We start from the raw sequence: 21,825 nt of genomic DNA, 5'->3' as shown, positions 1-21,825 counted from the left end.
AGAAATGTAAATAAATTATTGGTAAAAATTAGGAAACATGCAGAAGTTGCCCGAAATGCACATTCACATGCCACTTCAATCCTAGTTAAGTCAAGATCATGTACATTAAAACAATGAAAAACAAAAGCACAGCAAAAAGCATAAAAACGGTAATCATAAAGCAGCTGAGTCAATACATAATCACTTGGTTGGGTCTAAAAGATGGAGTGGAAATCTAATGGACTGTTAATCAATATTTAGCCCAGTCACCAAAATGTCCACCGTCAGAACCATCCTTGCAGTAGCCGCCTCTGCTAATAAGCAGCCTCTGAAGCGACATTGAACATGAGATTTAAGTTTACATTTCAGTCATTCGTGTTTGTGTTTTACGGCAAAAGGACAGAGACATGGAGTCTACACCGTAAAAGTGAAAATTGAGTCAATTGTCTGCTTCAATCAGTGTTCGGAGTATCGGTTTCATTATGTGTATTGATGACTGGGGATATGGAAATATGTAAAGATATCTCTGATATACAGTAAATACAGCTGATCGAGGGAAACATTGCAGAAATATGGAGAAAAGGTGGATTTTCTAGCGAAACTTCATGAGAAGTTAAAAGACGTGTTTACATATTTAGGGATCAAAATATTGCAAAAAACAACCGTGCTAATAAGTTTCCATTAATATGGACCTAAGCCATATGCTGTCATAAAGAACTGGTGGAATAGCAACCAAAATGAGATCATATTATTCAAATCCCATAAAATACAAGTAATAAAACATAAGCGAAATGAGTTTATATCATTCAAATACCACACACACACACACACACTTATATTAATCCATCCATTCATGCACACATACATTACATTCATCCATCCATGCATCCATCAATGCGCCCATCTTCACATACATACATTATACATCCATTGATAATTAAAATATAATTATGAAATGACGATTATTTTTCAATAGTAAACAGTTTTTTTAATCGCTCATCGACATCCATCCCTGAATAAAACAAAAAAAAGAAGTAATAAGTATTTCATGAAACAACATTTGTTCCAAATAAAACTGGAAAAAAGAAAAAACAAATATTTTTCAAATGTAAACAGTTTTTTTAATCACTCATCAACATCCATACCTTAATAAAAGAAAAGAGTAATAAGTATTTCATGAAACAACATTTGTTTCAAATAAAACAGTTTTTTTTTTTTTTTGGTTTTTTAATTTCATTTTCATAAATTTAAATAATTTGATTTATTTATTTATTATTATTATTTTCGAAAAATTGAAAAGTTTGGTTGAATTGATAGATTTGCCAACTGTCATCAACATATTTCACTCCTTAATTACCAATTGTAGGGGAGAAAATGGAGGAAGATAGGAATTTTCCAAATTCTTCCTATTTCCACCTCCCAAATGTTGAAATTTTCAAGTCAAATCCATTTTGATGTATGAGAATGATGCATAGACATGGATTTGAGTTGAAATTCATGCTAAGATTTTAAGAAAAAAAATTATATTTTCAAAATTTTCTCACATTCGAAGTTCTGCCCTACTTTCACTCTCGGGTGTTGAATCACCCCAAAATCCACGCTTGAAATTGAAAAGGTGAAATGACTGGTTGAAATCCTGTCAATCAGTTTTTTTTCTTCATTTTCCTCTATTTATGCATCTTTTCTGGAGTGTATCCCTGTGTCGGCAATAATATTGCCAGTATCCTCAACACATGTAAGTATTTATACTGTAATAGTGGACAATAATAGTAGTGTTTCACTTCAAAATTTTTTTTTTATAAAATTATTATTATTATTATTATTATTATTATTATTGTTATTATGTATTTATTTTATTTATTAATTATTATTATTATTTTTTGTGGTATTGACATATTGCCGATATCACTGATTTTGAGCGGTGGCTTCAATCAGTTGAGATGGGCCACTGTCATCACTTTTTTTAAGTTTGGTATGTCTCGAGGTACAAAATCCCCTTTACTCATAATCCATTGGAAAAAACGGAATTGTGAAAGCCCAATTATCATTTTTTTTACTAATCTCAAGTCGCCTGTGTGGCATGGCCAAGAGTTGAGATCAACAGTCCCCCTTTGAATATGATTTCTAGAACTGTCTAGTTAGCTGAGTTGCATTGTCTTGGCCAAGTTTTTACTGTCTTCAAATGGTGTATAGCTAACCACCACGGAACTTTGTATTCATACCTAGGAATGACACATTGTTATCACTTGATGAAAAAGGTAGTGATATTATATCCCAGGATTAAGTATATTTGGAACCTGAGGATCTCATTACTGGCACTTCTTGACAATCTGATTGACAGGATTTGCTGGCTATTTTGATGCAACATTATACAAAGATGTTCATCTTGGTATTGAACCAACTACTGCGACGCCAAATATGTTCAGCTGGTATGCCTCTTGATTTTGTCTCAGCAATCACATTGCATTGTATGATTGTCTTTTAATTTCTTACTTCTCTGCTAGGTTTCCAATCTTTTTCCCGCTGCGTGCGCCTATTTGCGTACATCCGGATTCACCTTTAGAAGTTCACTTCTGGCGGTGCTGTGGTTCAAGCAAGGTAATCATTCTACTATGGTTTAATTGCAGAAATCATCTTAGATTTATAACAAAATTATGATATTTATAGTATTGATTTCCTAAACCAACAGTGGTGCAAAAACTGGAAACATTAGATTTTATTACATTTGAGTTCATGATTAGTAGTGATTTATGGGGAAAATTAAACCGCCCACCATTGGTTTCGCTTATAGCCTTAGTCACCTTAGCTGTGGGTGATTGCCATTTTATGTGGATCTTCCTTGCTGTGCAGGTTTGGTATGAATGGTGCATCACATCACCTTGTGCATCGCCGATACACAACCCCAACGGTCGTTCTTATTGGGTCGGACTGTAGTATCACCAGCATTGTGAGATTTTTCATGACCAACTCATGGTCTATCTAATTGTAAATCGGTCCTTTCTTCCCCTTGGGGGAGGAAGATGTGTTGTGAATTGTACAGATTCACCGGCGTCAAGAATTTCATTGGCAAGTTCAGTAACATTTGGATGAGAACCGGAACAGTTGCATCTAGTAGTATTCTCTCTGATTGGATGCCAACAAAAAATTGCCCAGGTCTAATAGCATTACCTGCATTGATCTTTATCCATTTGTACACCACTGGTTAAATGGTTTTTTTTTTTTTTTAAATTATGAACCAATTGATGTTGCTTATATTATCAACCAATTCAATTCCTGAGGGCCTGATTATTAACTATTATATTTCTTCTCTTCTTTTCCAAATGAAACCCAGTGGAAACCAGCAATAACAAAACCTTTGTTCCAGCTTGACCAAAGCTAGGAATAGCACTCAACCCCTATACGAATCTTGGGTTCCGCCTTTAATATGGGTACATGGACCCAATTGGGTTCTGGTACCTCAAATGATGCCTGGACCCATAGACCCAATTGGGATCTGGTACCTCAAATGATGCCTGGATCCAAAGCCAAATCGCGTACCTTGAACCGACAGCCCCTTCAGCGCGGTTATGGATACACAAGATCTGAAACCCTGTTGACAGCCTTGCCTTAGACAATAAACCATATGTTTTGTACAAAAGCTGTATTTCCTATTTCTGGTTGGCCTTGTGGAGACCCTATAGCAATTTATCTTGCATAAATGCTAATCAGGACTTTGAATCAAGCTATTCTAAAGCTCGGGTGGTCTAGGATTTTTACGCAGTTATTAAACTGTTTCCCATGGAGAGGCCTACCAGTGGTTTGGATCAGTTTGATGTTCGGGATCAAGACTTAAAATGGAGTGGCACGCCTGATGGACGGGGTGGATCTCATCCACCTGAACTCGTCACTACATGCACGCCAACGCATCTGGATCGTCCTAAATAGCAGATCCACTGTATATCGGGCATCATATCCCTGATTTCTGATTAATAAACCTCTGTTTGCTGAATTGTGACAGTTTGGAATTTCCCAATTTAAACTGTTCATTAGATGTCCAATAATCCGCCAGTGTAGATCATAAATTCTGCAAAATTGCAGGGCTATGATGAATATACAGAGGGGCCCACAATTTGGATGGTTTGATTTAATAAAGGGGCCACCCTGATTTTCTTCCCCGGTCTCACCTACTGCGGTGTTCTAGGGTCCCAAGCACATGTTGCGTCGTATCCAAGTGTTCCCCAAAGGACCCTGGTTCCATTCTGACCCCTCTCGGTACCAAGTTTGGTACTGGTCGAAGCTTTGTAGGCCCCACCATGATGTATTTGTTTTATCCACACCGTCCATCCGTTTTTCCATCTCATTTTAGCGCATCATCCCGAAAATGAGGTAAGATCCAAAGCTCAAGTGGACCACACCACAGGAAATAATGTCCCAGACATTTCTCTCTTCATTGGATGGTTATGGCAGCTAATCTGTCACCACACCCTGGTCTTCCAGATCCTTTTTTCTTGACACGTTCTTCTAACCATTCTTTCCATTCAATCACGTTCTTATCCAGATCAGCACCAGCAATAAATTCATAAAAAACACTCTTTAGTATCTCTAGAGATCTTATGTATGTTATACCCTTCCCTTGCAATGACACGTCCTTTTGCAGTCGGTTATCTCAATATGGGTCAGAAATAGGGTACAACAAACACTCTTACATTAAACACTATCTTCTTTCATGTCTCCTTTCATGAGGTGGTCTGAATCTTCGATTTGGATAGTTAATGACCCTCTTTGATCCGCACAGTTAGATTTGATGGATAGTAATTGGGACCCTTGACCTGATCTTCAATTGGATCACTCATGGTCTCTCATGGATTGGAAAATCCTGCATCAATGCATGAAGCCAGCGAGCTTGGCAGGATGTTGTACCAGCGAGCTTGGCAGGATGTTGTACCTTGGGCCTAACAGTTTAGGACTTCGGAAATCTTGACTATAAAGCCTTCACCTCCACACTCGCAAATTGATTTTCGAATGCTAGGGTCCTTGCTCATGCCTTTAGACTCACAAGAGTTTCAACCCAGGGCCATAGGTTGGAGTACCCATTGTGGTGAAATCCAACGGGTGTGAGTGCATGTTTTTAAAAAATTGCTAAAATCAAAACCACTACAAATTAAGAGACTTTCACAGTTTTACATCTTCTTGGCTGCCCAACTGTAGAAGTCTAGTTGAGTTGATATTTGGGCCTGAAACTTGGAAATTCAGCAATTTGGCTTGACGCAAACCATGTTACAGCCTCCACATATTCTGCCTGCTGAGCTTTGGTACACTATATAGTCCACAGTATTTTGGCTAGGACGGGAAATTTACCAATCTTTCTGTAAAAAAAGGAGGCATCTGTACCGTTTTTTGACCTTTTTCTTTTTCTTTCCCCCTACCTGTTAGGTACGTCTGGGAAAGAAGTGTTTGGACCTTGGAGTTGTTCCCACAGATGAAAATGCTGTAGAGAGGATGCCGGAGTTGCGATGTGATGAAAGTAAAGCCTTTTTCTATGATCTAAAAGACAACAAAAAAGAGAGCCTGAGAAAACAAAAACTTAGCAGAATTGCTGTTTGACCATTCAGGAAAAATAGCAGCATTCTTGGTGGCATGAAAGAAACAGCTACTCCCTATTACATTGAAAAAGAAAATTATGAAATGGGAACCTTACAATTACATTATAAGTGAAACTATCATCCAATTCTATTATAAACATATACATTGACCAACTACATGCTACATTTTCATGTATGACCTTTGGCACGTATAAATTTAATGATGTTGCATGTGTATCATAGAGAAGTGCACATGTCAATGTCGACGTAAACGTATGTTCTGTGTAAGAAGCACATCCTCCTGTAAGAAGCACATAAGTTCGTGTTGGTGTATAGACAACAAACATGTACATATACAAAACCCACACATGGGCATGCTGTATATATGTGTACATATATAGTCTCATGTCACCTACTGATGCAAACATGGTGGCATGCAAGTAGTCGACGTCATTGAACAAATCTTTCTGCAGAAAGATCTCAAACTTCCCTAGCTCGACTAGATTTGATAGGACTGATACTGAAGACCACGAAAGGTGGCTACAACAAGGGTTTGAACCTGCATAGCTAGCAGAAACCGAAGGAAGCTCAACCAGAAGTAGAACAGTCCCTAAGAAGGCATCGATGTGAGGAAGAGATAAAATGTTGATTGAATTATTTTATCTTGAAGTAGAGAGAGTGTCCCTCAAATCAAGGCCATTGGTTTCTAGTGGGAAGAGAGTAACTGCGACCCCAGAAAGAAATATTACAAATTCGAACAGAACAATAGCCAAGGTTTGATGACAGCTATGTATCAAAGCGACTGCCACAAGAGGACATATCATCCCACCAATTCTTCCCACAGCACTTGAAACTCCAACACCAGTTGACCTGACTGAGGTTGGGTATATCTACAGAAGAAAAACAACAGAACGAAATCAAGAAGCTGCTATGGAAGTAAAAAAAAAAACTTAGTGTGCACAGGCAACAGTTATGAGTACTGGGAAGCTTCATAACACTGGAATGACGCAAATTTGGCACATGCATTGTTCATGCTAGTTCAAAAATCCAAAACAGTAGTACATGGTACCTTTTGTTTGTATGAATTATCTGTAGCAAGGTGTTCCGTAACGGTAATGGTGGCCGTAACAGCCACTGCCATTACCATGATGATATGGACCATAACAGCCATTACAACCTCTCTCTCTCTCTCTCTCTCTCTTTGAAAGATTGTTGTTGTTGTTGTTGTTTTTTTTTTTTTTTTGGGACTGTTACAGGCCGTTCGGTCCATTAAGGGGCTATAACAGGCTGTTATGGACCATTAATGGACCGTTACAGGGCTGTTGTGGCCGTTTCAGCCCCGTAACACATAATGGTTACGACCGTTATCATTATGTAACTGATTTTGAATACCTTGATCTGCAGAATGTCCATTATTACAATGGCAAAGGATAAGGTATGGTCATTTTCTGGAAGAAGCATACCCGTTCACTGACAATATTTGAGTACTATGTCCCCACAAAATATGAATCAATAGCATTGGCATTTGCATCCCTTGCCAGATAAAAAAGGGAACACATTGAAGAACATGTATGCACTTATCATCAAAATATCAATGGAATTTTGGCCATTTTTGAAAGCTGGATAAAGGTAACGTTCAAATGCTATGTTTGAGAGCAGCAGAGTCTTGATAGGCCCGGTCCGGTTAACTGTTATTATTCAGAATTCAGTTCTCAATAAAGTTAGATTCTTGATAAGGATATTTCTTTGTTTTGAAAATAAAAAATCTTGGTACTATGGTCTCCTATATTGATCTTTGTTTTGAATCTTTGGATGTGTTCTCCCATATTTAAATAGAGATGAATTTTCAGCATTTTTACTTAGTCGTGTGACAATTTATGAAGTAAATCTCTTATTTGCACCGACTGAGAGAGCTACCTGGGGGTGATTTCCAAAAAGCCAAAATTAGCAATGCCAACCTGCTGAAGCTCATTCTAGGTATGCAGATTTTAGAGTATAGAACATGACCCGTTAGGTAGTGTAAAGATGAACATAAAAACAAGCACACGACTTTCCGTAGGAAAATGCAAACATAGTACATGCAACGATAAAATTCATAGAAACATCATATTAGGTACAAGCATATGCAATGACATTCCTAGCGATATGAAGATACCATGCCATGTCCGATGTCTCCCTCACACGCACGCATGCACACTCCCACACGTACACCTATGCATGTGTGCACATATATGTATGGGGAATTATCACATGGTAACATTACGACCGCAATTATGGTGGTAATGATCACTGTGGGCCCCATCATGATATGTGTCAGGCCCCCCTGAGTTTAGAATCAGGCTGATTATTGGTCCTATGGCCTAGCTCGGTACTACCACTAATAGTGATGGTGCCAATACCATGTGAACACGCACATGTGTGAGAGTGTGGAGAGCCCATCTATGTATCTATGCAGAGAGCTCATCTATATATCACACTTGCAGCATTCCACCTTAAGCTTAACTACAGATGTCACGCATGTGCAGTTTGCCTAAGACGCCCCTAATTCGACGGCAGCTGATTACCTTTTGTAAATATATTAGCCAATCGACTGTTAGATTAAGCGAATGGCATGGTGAGCAACTTCTTGCTTAAGATGTCCCTAATTCGATTGCAGCTGGTTGCCTTTGTAATTATATTAGCTGATTGACTGTTGGATCGAACAAATGGTATGGTGACAAACTTCTTCATTACCTTTTGCAAAACAAAGTAACAATCTGCCTCCATGTATTTGGTTCTTTTGTGGAATAATTGTTATCCATATGAATGACAGCTTGATCGTCACAATGAAGGGGAACCAGAGTACTAGCATCAAATTCCATCTCCTGAAGAGATTTCAGCCATATTAGCTCACAGGAAGTGTTAGCTATTATTCTGTATCCAACTTCAATAGACGATCGAACCACATTTTGTTTCTACTTTTCTATGTTAATGGATTTCCTCCAACAAATGTGTAGTAGTCACGGGTAGACCTGTTGTCACACGAGCCTGACCAATCCACATCACAACATCCACTCACATTCAAGTGACCATAATCCTTGTCAATGAGCGGATTTTAAAGACTGAAGAATTACACACACACGCACACACACACACTACAGAGAGAGAGAGAGAGAGAGAGAGAGAGAGAGAGAGAGAGAGAGAGAGAGAGAGAGAGAGAGAGAGAGAGAGAGTGTATATATATATATATATATATAAAGAGAGAGAAACACACACATATATATGCAAATGTATACATAGGTATGTATATACATAAATGTGTACGCATGCATATGTACATACAAGAAGAATGAAAGTCACAGTAAAAGAAGTCTAATGATTGAAAACTAACCTCCGGAGCGTAAATATATACAACTGTGAAGGTTCCCGTAATGCATATGCGGGCTCCAAACAAAAGACATGTTGTTACAACCTCAGTCTGATTGAATAGCAGTGGGAGAAGGAAAATGCAACCTAGAAAAAACATAGCTGACATTGAGAGCTTGCGGCCAATCCTGTCCACAATTGCTGCTGATAACAGAATCCCAGGAAATTCTGGTAGAAGAAAAAGATCAAGAGAAACAGTACTTAGCCTTCTTAAGAAAAGCAAACTGATCCCACATGGGCATGGCAAATTGGTCAGAGCTGACTACCAAATAATGGACATATTAACAAGTACCTACCTGCAAAACTGGTTATGAGAACATTTTTGTAGAGGCTGTCATCCTTGTGGTTCTCCAAATCCAAGGAATTTGATTTACATTTACCACTTCCACTACTTAACACAGAAGTCAGCAAGACGAGACCATAATACGCAAATGCGTTCCCAAAGAATACCATCCATAGGAGGAGGGTTGATTTGACTAATTTTGGTGAAAAAAGCATAAACAGCAAAGTAGATCCTCCCTTTTGAAATTCAACATTCTTGGAAATGGTGGGTTCAGGTCTTTCTGCAGGTAGTAAATGAGTAGTATCTTCCACTGGAATACAGTTTTCGTCTAGTTCTATGTTGTGACTGGAGACAAGCATGCCAGGAGGGAGGTTCGCTTTGTTCATTCTTGCTATTTGATCCAAAACATGATGTGCAGCAGCTGTTCTACCCTTCATGCAGAGGTACCTGGGAGACTCAGGTGCAATACCATAAAACAGAAGCAAAATTGAAGATGGTAGAGCAGATAGTGCAAGCAACCATCTCCAGCCAAATGTAGGCATAACAGCCTGCAGAGTAATAATGAAGTAAATGATTCTTCAAACTGATGCACAAGTTTTCCCCAGCTTGAAAACAACTAATAACATGGGTTTGAGCCATCAAAACGATAACACAAGTCCTTTACAGATAACTAGAGTTCTATTCAATAGCACAAGTGAGTACAAAATCCACCAAGGAAATGGATAAGACGAGTGGTACTAATACCAGGCCAATCTACTCCTTTCTTAGCGTGTATCATGTCAAAAAACATTTTCTTAAGCACCACTAACATAGTTTTTATTTCTCGAATGCTCTATGGTGAAATTGAGCCATTGCCTACTGGTGAAGTTCTAAAATCTATAACACTGTTAATAAACTTTGATATCTGCTGACGATGGGCATAAAACTCCACCCTTTAAATTCTTTTCTTCCTTCCTTTAAGCCAAGGTAACGGTTCCTCAAACAGAGCCAAGTTGTTGGCTATTAAAACAGGGGCGGAAATCTTTGCTAATTGGATGGCTGGGTTGTTAATGGTGCAAACTGATTCTAGCAAAAATGATTGCTTGGGCCACAGAGATGTATCCCCTTGTGGGATCTGGCTTTTATAGATAAAAGCTTAAGAACACACTCACATAATTTTGAAATTATTATTACTGAATTCCGCAAGAGTAACAGTTTGCCTATTCCCAAGTTATGGAGGGTGTCCTTTGTTCTTCTCTTTAATGTCGCTAAATTTATAAATGCAATATGGAACATGACAATTATTTTGAAGGGACTTCTATCTTTTCATTAGAGCAGAAAAAGGTAGAACTAATGAAGCTTCTAGTCTCATTTTCTGCTTTTAGGAGCTGTATCAGTTGTGGCAAATGGAAAATACATAAACATTAATGTTGATGAAATAGTTATAAGTAAGCATATTAATGCAAGTCCTCAGGTATACCTCTGGCCTAAGCAGTAGGAAAAGTTAGTCCCAAGATAACAAAGAGGCTATTCTTATTTCCATAGGCAAAAGAGAATACTGCTTAAAGTTTAGGATGTAAAAGAAATTCAAAATAAGAAATATTGACGTTCTTTAATTCCTCAGTTCAACATAGCATAAGCAATTGAGAAAAGAAAAGAGATCAACAAATCAAATTAATATCTAATGGAAGAACATGTGAGAAGATTGAGATTATGGTACAGTATAGGGCAATACCCATGCCAATAACGCCTCCAAAACTGTGCCGATAGTCCAGAACGCCGAAAAAACAACCATCCAATAACCTCTGTTTGGAGCAGGAACAAACTCTAAAAACCATGATAAAAGCACATGGCCACCTCCTAACCCAATACCAACCAAACAGCGGAGTATAACTAGTGAAATATAATTTGGAGCAAAAGCACTTAGCAGACCAGCTCCCCCAGTGATTAGTGCTGTAATGAGGAACCCCTTCCTGAAAAATGAGATGAAGTCAATCAAGCTAAAAGACAACCAGCATTGTCATAATCATACTAACACCAAAAATAAATGTATCCACGACTACAAAAGGTATTAAATGGACCAAGTTGCAACTAGCATGTTTTCTACAAATAAGAATACCAGAAAAGATCACTGGTAATTTAGTCATAAGTAATCATATTGTCAGTCTCAACTAGGGTGAGTTTTGTGCAATCCACATATCAAACAATAATAGCTAACAAAATTTCATTTTACAATCTAAACATGGTAAAATTTTATAGTGTGCAAGGACTCTACCAAATGCAAACTCCCACTTAAAAGGCATCTTTCATTACCTGTATCTTGTTGTTTCTAGTCCGGAGGCAAACTGTCTAGAACAGGCCTATATGGACACATCTGTCATGTATAGGCTATTCTATTGTCCTGGTCGCTGTTTTTCAAATACCATATTGGCACATCGGCACATTGGGCATGCAGGGTTGATAGTGGCAGATGTGGAGCACATGAAGATGCATGTGACACGTGGGGCACTAGAAGATGTATGGTGGTATGTGTGGCGAGTACACGTGGGCACATTGGCAGGTAGCAAATATTGGGCACAGGTTGAACGCGGCACATTTGGGATGCTTGAAGAAGGACATTGGCACTTGGGGCACATGTGACTTATGCATGCAAACCGTGTCAGTCGAGCACCTACCACAGCTAGAACCATTTTACACAAGACACCACCATCCTCATGTTCGAAAGGGACACTCTTGTATTTATTTTTCTAAAAGTTGGTGCTATCCTCGTTGTTGACAACAAACCAAAGAATAGGGGCTCAATGATCACATATCCTTGATTGCCATATCAAACACGCAACTTCACTGGTTATCGAACAATGACCTTAGGTATTTACTTCGGCACATCTTTGTTATCTGAACTAGGTACTGAACTGTATACATGCCTCAATTTGGTGTATTTTCACAAGTCATTTGAAACAATGCTAGAGTTAAACTTCTAGGTTAATATCATGTAATGGACATTGAAATTTTCTATGATCTCATAAATTCATACATTCCAAGTGCTTGGATATATAGCACAACAACTGAAACATACACCAGAACTGGATCAACCAGCATGCATACACCTAAATGTATATTGAACCAAGCCCAAACACACGCATAAATAGATCATACGTCACAACTAAACACCACCTGCATATAATGGAACAGGAACAGAAACAAAATTTGGAAGGGTGTGGACCAGTTATTGATCTACACAGCTAGGCTGCCATGGTATTCTCTAGGTCCTAGACTCCTGGGGGGTCAAGTTGGATCTAAAAACTTCAAGCCTAATTAGTAATCTGCTGTGCCCGGTTGAGGTCATTGGTCTGTTGGTAGGGCCAGTTGGGTCAGGTTTGAGCCATATAACCATAAAATACATTAGTCATGTGTGTGTATTTGTTTATATATCTGCATGCATGTATGTGTGTATCAAATGTCGGTTATGTACAGATATAAACTGTACAGCAGGCTGAGCGAGGCTCAGGCTCAACACTTTCAAATCAGGTTGGGCTCGGGACTAGAAACTTGGCTCACCATGGACTTGGACCTTGCCTGACTGACCCTAAAACCTGGACCTTTGACATGCCCAGAACTTCGGCCCATCCATGTCCATTAAATGGGACGTACTGATATTGGATCCATCCACGTTCATCCACCAAGAAATATATCGAAATTTTTACAGGAATAGAAATGACACCATAATGTCCCAACAGATCTCTCTAATCACACTAAGGACGCAACTTGCAAGAGCACCAATTTAGTTAGTGAAATTGAGAATGTTATGCCTCCTACTAATCTAACTCGGCATACCATCGTGTGTTTTATTTATTTATGTATTAGTAACAAAAATTTTATCAAGAAACAAAAATCAAAATTCTATCATGATAATGGATATAAGAATAATTTCTACGTTATGATATATAGGGGTTTTGGGTATCGTCCGATACAGCTTGCATCATCTCAGTTCTTAGTTTCATTCTGCAACTAAACAAGTCAGCATAAAGATATGGGACCGAGAGGGGACTGAAACTGACTAGACGGACCTAGTTGAGGTGAGTCACACCAGTTTCGGTTCCCTGGTGAGTCGCACTCAAGAACTGCTACTTAAATCCTTTATATACTCGTCATGACTTCAGCCGCTAATCAAATATTTCCCGCCAAAGCATGTCCTGTTGTTGTGTTAATCCTTTCTGATTTTTTTTTTCTAAATGTGCCTAATATCGGATTGATTGCAAGAAGTAGATTGATAGAAGTAAATGCAACAAAGACCACATTTACAGAAAACATACAAACTCAGAATTGAAAGCTAAATCTTCATGTGCTTCTCCAAAAATGACTAGAAAAGGTTTAGCATGAATTGTTGAGGCATCCAAAAAACAATAAGATAGGAATGGTAAAATGTTACTTTTTAATACTAGTGGAAGGTCTTAATCTGTTCAAATTGTAATATATATATATATATATATATATATATATATATATATATATATATATATATGACAAATACAGTTTAACAGGGAGCGAGAAATTTTAGGTTCAAGTCTAAAATAGTGTTAAAGACCATACATAGACATCTGTATGCTTGCAAGATATTTGGAAATATAGAGCAGTGGTTACCTTCGCCCATAGTTATCTGAAACTATGCCCCATGAATATGCTCCCACTAGCATGCCGGCAAATACCGCACTAGTAATCAGGCTCTCTTCATGAGAAGAAAGCTCCCACTCGACTAGAACTGCTGGTCCGACAAAAGAAAGAAGCATCATCTCCATTGCTTCAGCCACCCAAGCCATCCCAGCATATGCAAGCACGAGGCTCTGGTAGTTCCCAAACCCCAAGGCTATAAGTGCTTCATCCACAGTAAATGTAGAGCTCCCGTCTTCCATCTGCAAATCCAAAACTATGATACTATAAGTGTTTCATCCACGGTATATGTACAGCTCCCATCTTCCATCTGCAAATCCAAAACTATGAGACTATAAGTGCTTCATCCACAGTATATGTAGATGCTCCCGAGTCTTCCATCTGCAAAATCAAAGAAACATGAAAGATCACAAGTTCCAAATCTGAAATGTCTGCTTAAAGCACTGAAGCATAAGCTTCCTTTAGACGGTCTCCAGCCTCCCCTTTCCAGTAATTGATACTGGAGTCCATATTTTTATGTTTTACCCTCCAGTCCATACTGACACCACCAAAACTATGAGATTATGTACAAAATGACACCACCAAAACTATGAGATTATGTACAAAATGACACCACCAAAACTATGAGACTGTGTATGGTGGAGGGTGATCATAGAATAAAAGAAGAGGTTTTAATCTCATCATTTTGGAATAGACTAGTGTGCAGAATTTTTTTTGGAAGGTAACACTACTGGGGATTGAACCCTGGATCACTCACACATGCTGCAGTCTCTACCAGCTTACCCTATATTATCTGCAAAAGTACTTCAGATTTACAGCTATTGGAAATTGATTCTAGTCAGTGAGTCATATATGCTATGTGATGGACGGATCATATCTAGTGCTTCGTTTTTTGTGTAGTGGTGTCCCTTTTCATGCATATTTCATGTTCATGTTAATGGCCTGAGAGCAAATCAAACAGAAGCTCAGATTAAGTTGTTCATTGCATTGATATTCTGTCATCAAACAATTTATCCATAGTGGTATGTGATTGGCAATTGATTTTCATTATCTGGTGTTGTAGGAATTGGAATCTTTAAAAAAACTGTTGTATGAATTGGATAATTTAAACTATTTGCTCCTCTTCCTGCTTTCTAAAATTTTAATTTTGGTTCTGAAAATCTTGAACAATGGCCCACCCATGATCAATGTTTTATTTATAAGTGGAATTGCCGTTCCTGAGCCACATCCAAGACCTAATGGCATGGACTGGCTGGAAAAATGCTTCTATACATCTTATTTACTCCTAATGTTCCTTCTTTTATCATTTTGTATTTTGATTTTTTAGTTACATTACATCTAAAAGATTGTACTTCTTCCTCGAAAGCTGCTTCCCATCACCATCTTCTATCTTCATTCAAAAATGAAAAAAATGGATTTCCTTGATAAAATAGCATGAATGACAACAAATAGTCCATGAACATTATCATTGAATAGAGCCAATATTATCTGCACTGTGGGAGTTCAAAATACCTTTTGCTCTGTGGAGTCTATATAACTTAAATTTCAATTGTATTGGCGAAATTCCTAAAAGGAGCACAAGGCTTTTCCAAAACCACTATCTCCGGTTCCTCCTACATGATGGGCAGAAATCATTCCTTCTTCCTTTTTTAATACCTCAAGTATTTCTTCAAAAAGTTACGGTTAGTTCAAATCCTCCTGCTAGAAGATCATGAAGGAAATAGATCAGCAGAGAGCAGCACATGAAAAGGCATAAAAAGAGTAGACTCAAGACAAGAGACATAAAAGCTAAAATCTAGAACGAACACATGAGGTTCACCGTCCCATTTTTATCTCAATCACAATTCAAGGCTAGTGCAGTGAAAGCCAAAATGCGCACTAAACTATCCTCTCATTTCAGAACCATGAAAAAAAAAGAAGAAGAAGAAAAAGACCAGCTTATTTTAGAAGCTAGTCAATGATGATCCCCATAGATTCACATATATAATCCGCGGCTGAAGTTGCAAAAATAAGAGCTTCAATCCTCGTTGTGAATAATCCAAGGAACAAGATAGGTACAAGGACTACTGAAGGTACTAAAGCAACAAGAACAACAGCTACTAAATCATCAACCAATATATTCCTGAAATAGTAAAAAAACTAAGTGATAAAGGTTTTGAGAAATCTTCTAAGATTTTATTGGTAAAGGTGTTGGAGTTGGCTGACTGTATTTACCAAAATAACTCGATCCTTTTTTGGGTGGCTCTCTAGTGTCTTGATCTTGGCAGGATTCCTTCCTTCTAATGTTGTTTGTAGTATGTTCATTCTAGTCCGACTACATTTCATCTCTGTTCATTCTCTTTGCTTGCCACAACAAGAAATTTTCATGAACGAACTAGCTAAGGAATGGGTAGATTCTTTTTAGGTCAATTATTTTAACCCATTCATTGAGGGAAGAAAATCAACATGGCTCCCATAATACTGGGTTCGCTCAAAACTCTAGGACTTACAAGATTACCTTCTCTTTGAGTTATTGTGTTTGGCCTAATTTGTAATGTTATAATATTTCTCCCTTGAAATCTTTTTAATTACACAAAGATTGGGTATATTATAGAAATTCACTGTTATAACATGATATTCATTTGCTTAATTGTATCCCTCAATTTATCTTGCCAACAATTTAAAATGATAACAGCTATTACATTGGAAACAACCACAAAGTGTTTAGTTATATAACAATATAACAGCTACTATTTTCACCCACTTTCACAGCTAAATACACCCATCCTTTCTACTTTAGGTTACATGATAGAATAAGCTACAGTATCATATGGTTGTATTTTGCTGTTGAAGTGTGAGCAGCTCGCGCGCGCACACATAAATATATACACAATAGAGAGAGAGAGATGATCAAATACAACTACTTGCAAGCGATACTAGTTCTTTTGACCTTCATACAGCATTTCCTTATATGAGATTTTGATGGATTCGCTGTCATATACACATGAGAAATTTAGTTAAACTAGTTGCATATTTATATTTAAGCACTCTTAAAACGTAAATATGTGTGCGCCGACCCCAATTAGTTGTAATAAGGATTCAATGACAATCTGATAATGCTATATTGAGAGAGAGAGAGAGAGGCCTGAACTAAAAATTAAAATTATAAATAAATAAATAAATAAAACAAACAAACAAACAAATTCACTAAGCCAGGGAGAGGGACGGATACTCTGAAAGTCGAAGCGCATAAGATTCCCACAATGCAAGTTAGCCACGATAGAGAAAAATGAGATCACATGTTATGATTGATCATCGAAACAAAAAGATGGCATCTATGGAAAAAAGCAGATCGTGGAGACAAATTCTAACCATAACGAATGAAATTCCACACAATACATAAATAATACCAAAATAATTAAAATTCTAACACCAAATCAACAAAATTTTCGAGTTGTTCCAACATAGGAGAAATGAAGATAGCGAGGCGATGATCAAATACCATACTTGTATGTACTCTGCCAAGGAATCAACAAGAAGGATGAAAATTGAAAAGGAAACAGAGACAGAAAATGAATATCCAGACGCATAAACGGATAACGTCAGCGGAAAATGCCGCCAGAATTGAATGAAATTTCGAGGGTAAAAATGTAAAATGGAGGCTTGAGGATTGGAGAGTCGCACAGACAGAGAATCCCGAATTCGTAGGTCGCGATAAGCCACTAAAAGCCATCGATGGAAGCCAAACGTACTCGTACGGATGCATGAGATCCACGCCGTCCATCAGGTTCGCTGCATCATGCTTCAAAAAAATTGAGTCCGTCAAAAATCTCAGGTAGGCCACGGAGTTGGAGTGGGACGACACCTGCCGTTAGATGTGTATACCATGGGGTCCACCTGGTTTTATGTATGGCATCCAATCCATTCATGTGACTATCCAGAAATCACCATATTCTCAAGCTCAGGTGGACCACACCACCTGAATTTGGGAGTGTTAGGCAGATTTTGTACTGTTTCCTATGGTGACGCTTCTCAGTGGTTTGGATCAGTTTGATGTTGGGGATCGACGCCGGTAGCTCGCCTGATACAAGGGGTGGATCTCATCCAACTGAACTCGTCACCACGCGCACGCCATCTAATATTCAGGACTCACGGAAGAACTTTCGTCAATGGAGTGGAGGTTGGAATGACGGTTTTACGGTCCCCCGTGAGATTTCGCGAGTCGGCTTCTGCAGTTCTGCTAAGGGGAGCGGATTTTAGGTGCAGCCCCGGCTTCAACGAAGAAGGTGCGGCCCTTGCCGTAGGCGCCATGTATGTATTATACATCCACGCCGTTCATCCGTTTTTACCGATTATTCTAGTGTATGATCCCAAAAATATGCAAATCCAGATCTCAGGTGGACCAACCTCCTTTTGACGGGAGCTGATTGCGGACTAATTCAATACCCTTAAGCGTACTGAGTAAACTCTGTAGGCCTACCATGATTTATCTATTTTATCCACTCCGTCCATCCGTTTTATCAGGTCATTTTAGTCAATGAACCAAAAATTATAGCATATTCAAAGCTCAAGTGGACCACACCACAGGAAACCGTGTGAACTGAACACCTACCGTTGAAAACTCATTGAGGGTCTCATAAGTTTTTGATCAAGCTAATATTTTTGTTTTCCCTTTATCCATATCTGTGTGACATAATGAACAGGTTAGGTGACAATTAAATATCACTATTGGTCCTAGGAAGGTTTCAAACGGTGGACATTTGTATTACCATTGTTTACTGTGGTGTGGTCCACTTGAGCTTTGGATATGATTGAATTTTGGTATTATTTCCTAAAATTATATCTAAAAACAGATGTACTGCGTGGATAAGACATATACATCTATGTTGAGTGCCACAAAGTTTACTCAGTATTACTTCTACCCCATGAGGACCTAGTTAGAGATGGACGGTCCTGGCAGGGGCTCGGTGTGGCCTGCCGTTATTTATGTGTTTTATTCACACAGTCCACTCATTTTGACAGATCATTATAGGTAGGGGTGTACACGAGTCGATCCGAGTCGAATTGGGCTCAACCTGGCCCGGCCTAGTCACCAGCCAAACTCAGCCCGAACTCGGCCCGGCGCAGTCACCGGGCCAACATGTCCAGTCCGAACTCGGCCCGATCAACAATCGAGTGAGTTCGAGCCAGTTTTGAACCTTACAACAAGTTCATGGGAAGAGGTTTGACAGGTAATCCGCGTCCTATTACAAGGCCTTCGATCAACGATTTAGATAGTTGAACTATTGACTCCACAAAAAATTAAACTAGTCAGGATATTATAATTCTTTTTTATATTTGGATGAATTTAAGCCGTTCAAATTATACATCTGTGAGGTGGATAAGTCACTATCACTTTAAAGATGGACGGTGAACTATCCCTAAAAGGGTAAAAGGGAAAGGGACGGATAAAGTTTTGAATATATATATGGCATTAGCCTAATAAAGATCTAATTCAAACACTCAAGTGGACCAATGGTGACAATGATGTCCACCATGATATTTATTTGCCATCCAAACTGTTAATAAGATTACATAGACCTAGATGACTAGAAAACAAAAATATCATCTTAATCCAAAAGGTCGGTGGCCATAAGAAGATTTCAACGGTATGTGTTTATTCCCAACTACTGGTGTGGTCTACTTGAGCCTTTAATTTGCCTTCTTTTTGTTCTCACCACCTAAAATGATCTTTTAAAATAGACAGACGGCACGGATAAAAAGATAAATCACAATGGGCCCCACATAACCGCCATCTCTAGCTAAGTTCTGGTTGGGCCAGCACCCAATCCGCGTCCCCTCCTTTTGTGCACATAGCTTCCAACCTTGTGAAGGCCGCACCCAACCATTCTCTCATTGGGGTAGCCTCTCTCATATGTTTGCTCGAATACATGCGGCATACTGCAATATGACACATCGGCACTTTACCCTATAGACTTGATTTATTTATTTTTTATTTTTGTTTCGAATGACCCAAATTATTTATTTGGTAGGGCACTTCTTAGATTTGATTAGATCTGATTGAATATTTTATTCCTTAGATTATATAAAGTTTGTGGTAACCTTTCATTTTCAAAGCAAAAGAGCCAAATTATCAAAGGTCGTTGATGTTGGCTGACAAAAATCAAGAATCATTATAAGACCAACATGACTTGCCTTAGATTTGGTGCACATGTAAGTACATGGGTGCATATTCACATGTAAGTTTAACTTTCGATCTTACCGTACATACATATACACACAGGTCAATATACATCACAAACTATATATTACAAATTACTTGATTAACCCAACATTCATTCTATAAAAATACTCTTTGTGAGAAGATTAAACCATCCAACCATTGATTTGATTTTGGACCATCACATCATTATAAAAATGAAACCCTCATTTTTATCCTAGTGTATAAAACAGTGTTTCACGCAGAAGTTCAATTTCAAAATCTATAAACTCAATATAAATTTATTTAAGATCTCTACGGTTCACATGTATATACCATGCTTTATCTTTTAGGAAACCTATCGTCGGATCATCCAATTGCAATAAAAATTTAGATAACACTAAATCAACTTGATTGGACAATACATCTTCAATTTCAAGACCAAACGTGCAAAAACCCACCTACCATCGGATTTTATTGTACATATACATACACACATCAATATACATCACAAACTGTATATTACAAATTATTTGATTAACCCAAAATACATTAGATAAAGATACTCTTCATGAACAAATTAAACTATCCAACTTTAATTTGATTTTGGACCATCACATCATCGTAAAATCGATTAAGAACACAATTAAGATGTTTACACCCGATTATCAATACATTGAAACCCTCATCTTTATCCTAGTGTATGAAAGAGTGTTTCACATGTAAGTTCAATTTCAACAGCTATAAACTCAATATAAATTTATTTAAGATCTCTATGGTGTATATGTATATACTACACTGTATATTTTGGGAAACTTACCCTCGGAGAATCCATTGCAATAAAATTTTAGATAACACTTAACCAACTTGATTGGACAATACATCTTCAATTTCAAGACCTAACCTGCAAAACCCACCTACCATCACATTTCGCATCATTTCCATTGAATGATCTGTCTCCCTTATATTTATATATACCTATGCAAACCCTAAAAATGTTATAACATGGTTGTTCTCACGCGCATGAACACACGTGTGCACATATGCTAGATCACATTACAACCAATGCATCAATTGGTTATTCAAAAATGAGAACTGCATGTTTCCTGCACCTAAACGAATGGAAACTCCATCTTGGATTCGAGGTGGAGTTCTCCAATAGATGTAAACCATCCATTAAACCAATCTTGGCCCACCATCTTCCAAGCTTTCATTAGCAACGTCAAACTGGAAATAAGCTAAAAAAATCAAACAAGCTATTTGATCGTGTTACAATGTTTATGAACAAATCCAACAAGGATTGGAGAGGAACATTCCCAATCAATCCAAACTGTTCATCCTTGAAATTTTCCACACAAGAAATTGAAAGACGTAGTTCAATCTTGAAAGATCGTAGGATCTATCGGGACTGTCCAATGCAAATGTTGTGAATAAACAAAACCCGATTGCAAATCTACCATTAATGGTACCGTGATCGTTCAATCTTATTAAAGAACGATTGCGAGATTGGATATGACCATTAAGTTGGCCACTCCGACACCATTCAATTCCTGGAATTAAAACAATGTTGGCAATAGGAAAAAAGATCTGAACCCAACAATCACGTGAAATGCACATGTAGACCATCCGCACCCATCAAAACCAAGTGTAAGGAATATCTCTAAACTCTAAAAAACCTATAAAATTCCTTGGTTACAATGAACAAAACAACAATAACCACACTGGAGTGAATTACGAATTGAGAGTAACAATGAGAGAGAATGGAGATTTAA

The 21,825-nt window shown here is 38.0% G+C and overlaps 2 protein-coding genes across 9 annotated transcripts in view; one reads left to right on the top strand and one right to left on the bottom strand.

Annotated features, from left to right (window-relative positions):
- The window catches only part of LOC131256566 (protein arginine N-methyltransferase 1.5), a 59,167-nt gene that overhangs the window by 25,429 nt on the left and 11,913 nt on the right, over positions 1 to 21,825 (top strand). Inside the window, exons 21-24 of the mRNA XM_058257453.1 lie at positions 2,321 to 2,408; positions 2,484 to 2,577; positions 2,830 to 2,912; positions 20,099 to 20,117. Coding sequence (XP_058113436.1) covers positions 2,321 to 2,408; positions 2,484 to 2,577; positions 2,830 to 2,912; positions 20,099 to 20,117 — 284 coding nt within the window. The remainder of the gene's footprint in view (positions 1 to 2,320; positions 2,409 to 2,483; positions 2,578 to 2,829; positions 2,913 to 20,098; positions 20,118 to 21,825) is intronic.
- LOC131256564 (organic cation/carnitine transporter 7) lies at positions 5,099 to 17,554 on the bottom strand. 8 transcript variants are annotated; one of them, XM_058257452.1, is made up of 7 exons: positions 17,362 to 17,554; positions 15,388 to 15,576; positions 13,849 to 14,256; positions 10,943 to 11,180; positions 9,242 to 9,776; positions 8,911 to 9,113; positions 5,099 to 5,502 (listed from the first exon to the last, which is right to left on the bottom strand). In XM_058257452.1, the coding sequence occupies exons 3-7, from the start codon at positions 14,115 to 14,117 to the stop codon at positions 5,299 to 5,301; spliced, it is 1,449 nt and encodes a 482-aa protein (XP_058113435.1). In that variant the 5' UTR covers positions 14,118 to 14,256; positions 15,388 to 15,576; positions 17,362 to 17,554; the 3' UTR covers positions 5,099 to 5,298. The 8 variants fall into 8 exon arrangements, with proteins under 8 accessions (XP_058113435.1, XP_058113428.1, XP_058113430.1 ...); XM_058257445.1 differs by lacking the exon at positions 5,099 to 5,502 and adding an exon at positions 5,533 to 6,430 and having other exon boundaries at positions 17,362 to 17,553; XM_058257447.1 differs by lacking the exon at positions 5,099 to 5,502 and adding an exon at positions 5,533 to 6,430 and having other exon boundaries at positions 13,849 to 14,199; positions 17,362 to 17,553.

Source organism: Magnolia sinica, chromosome 9 (genome assembly GCF_029962835.1).
Source record: "Magnolia sinica isolate HGM2019 chromosome 9, MsV1, whole genome shotgun sequence".
NCBI lineage: Eukaryota > Viridiplantae > Streptophyta > Magnoliopsida > Magnoliales > Magnoliaceae > Magnolia > Magnolia sinica.
Note: the sequence above shows the minus strand (reverse complement) of the source record. Positions and strands in the feature narration are given on the sequence as shown.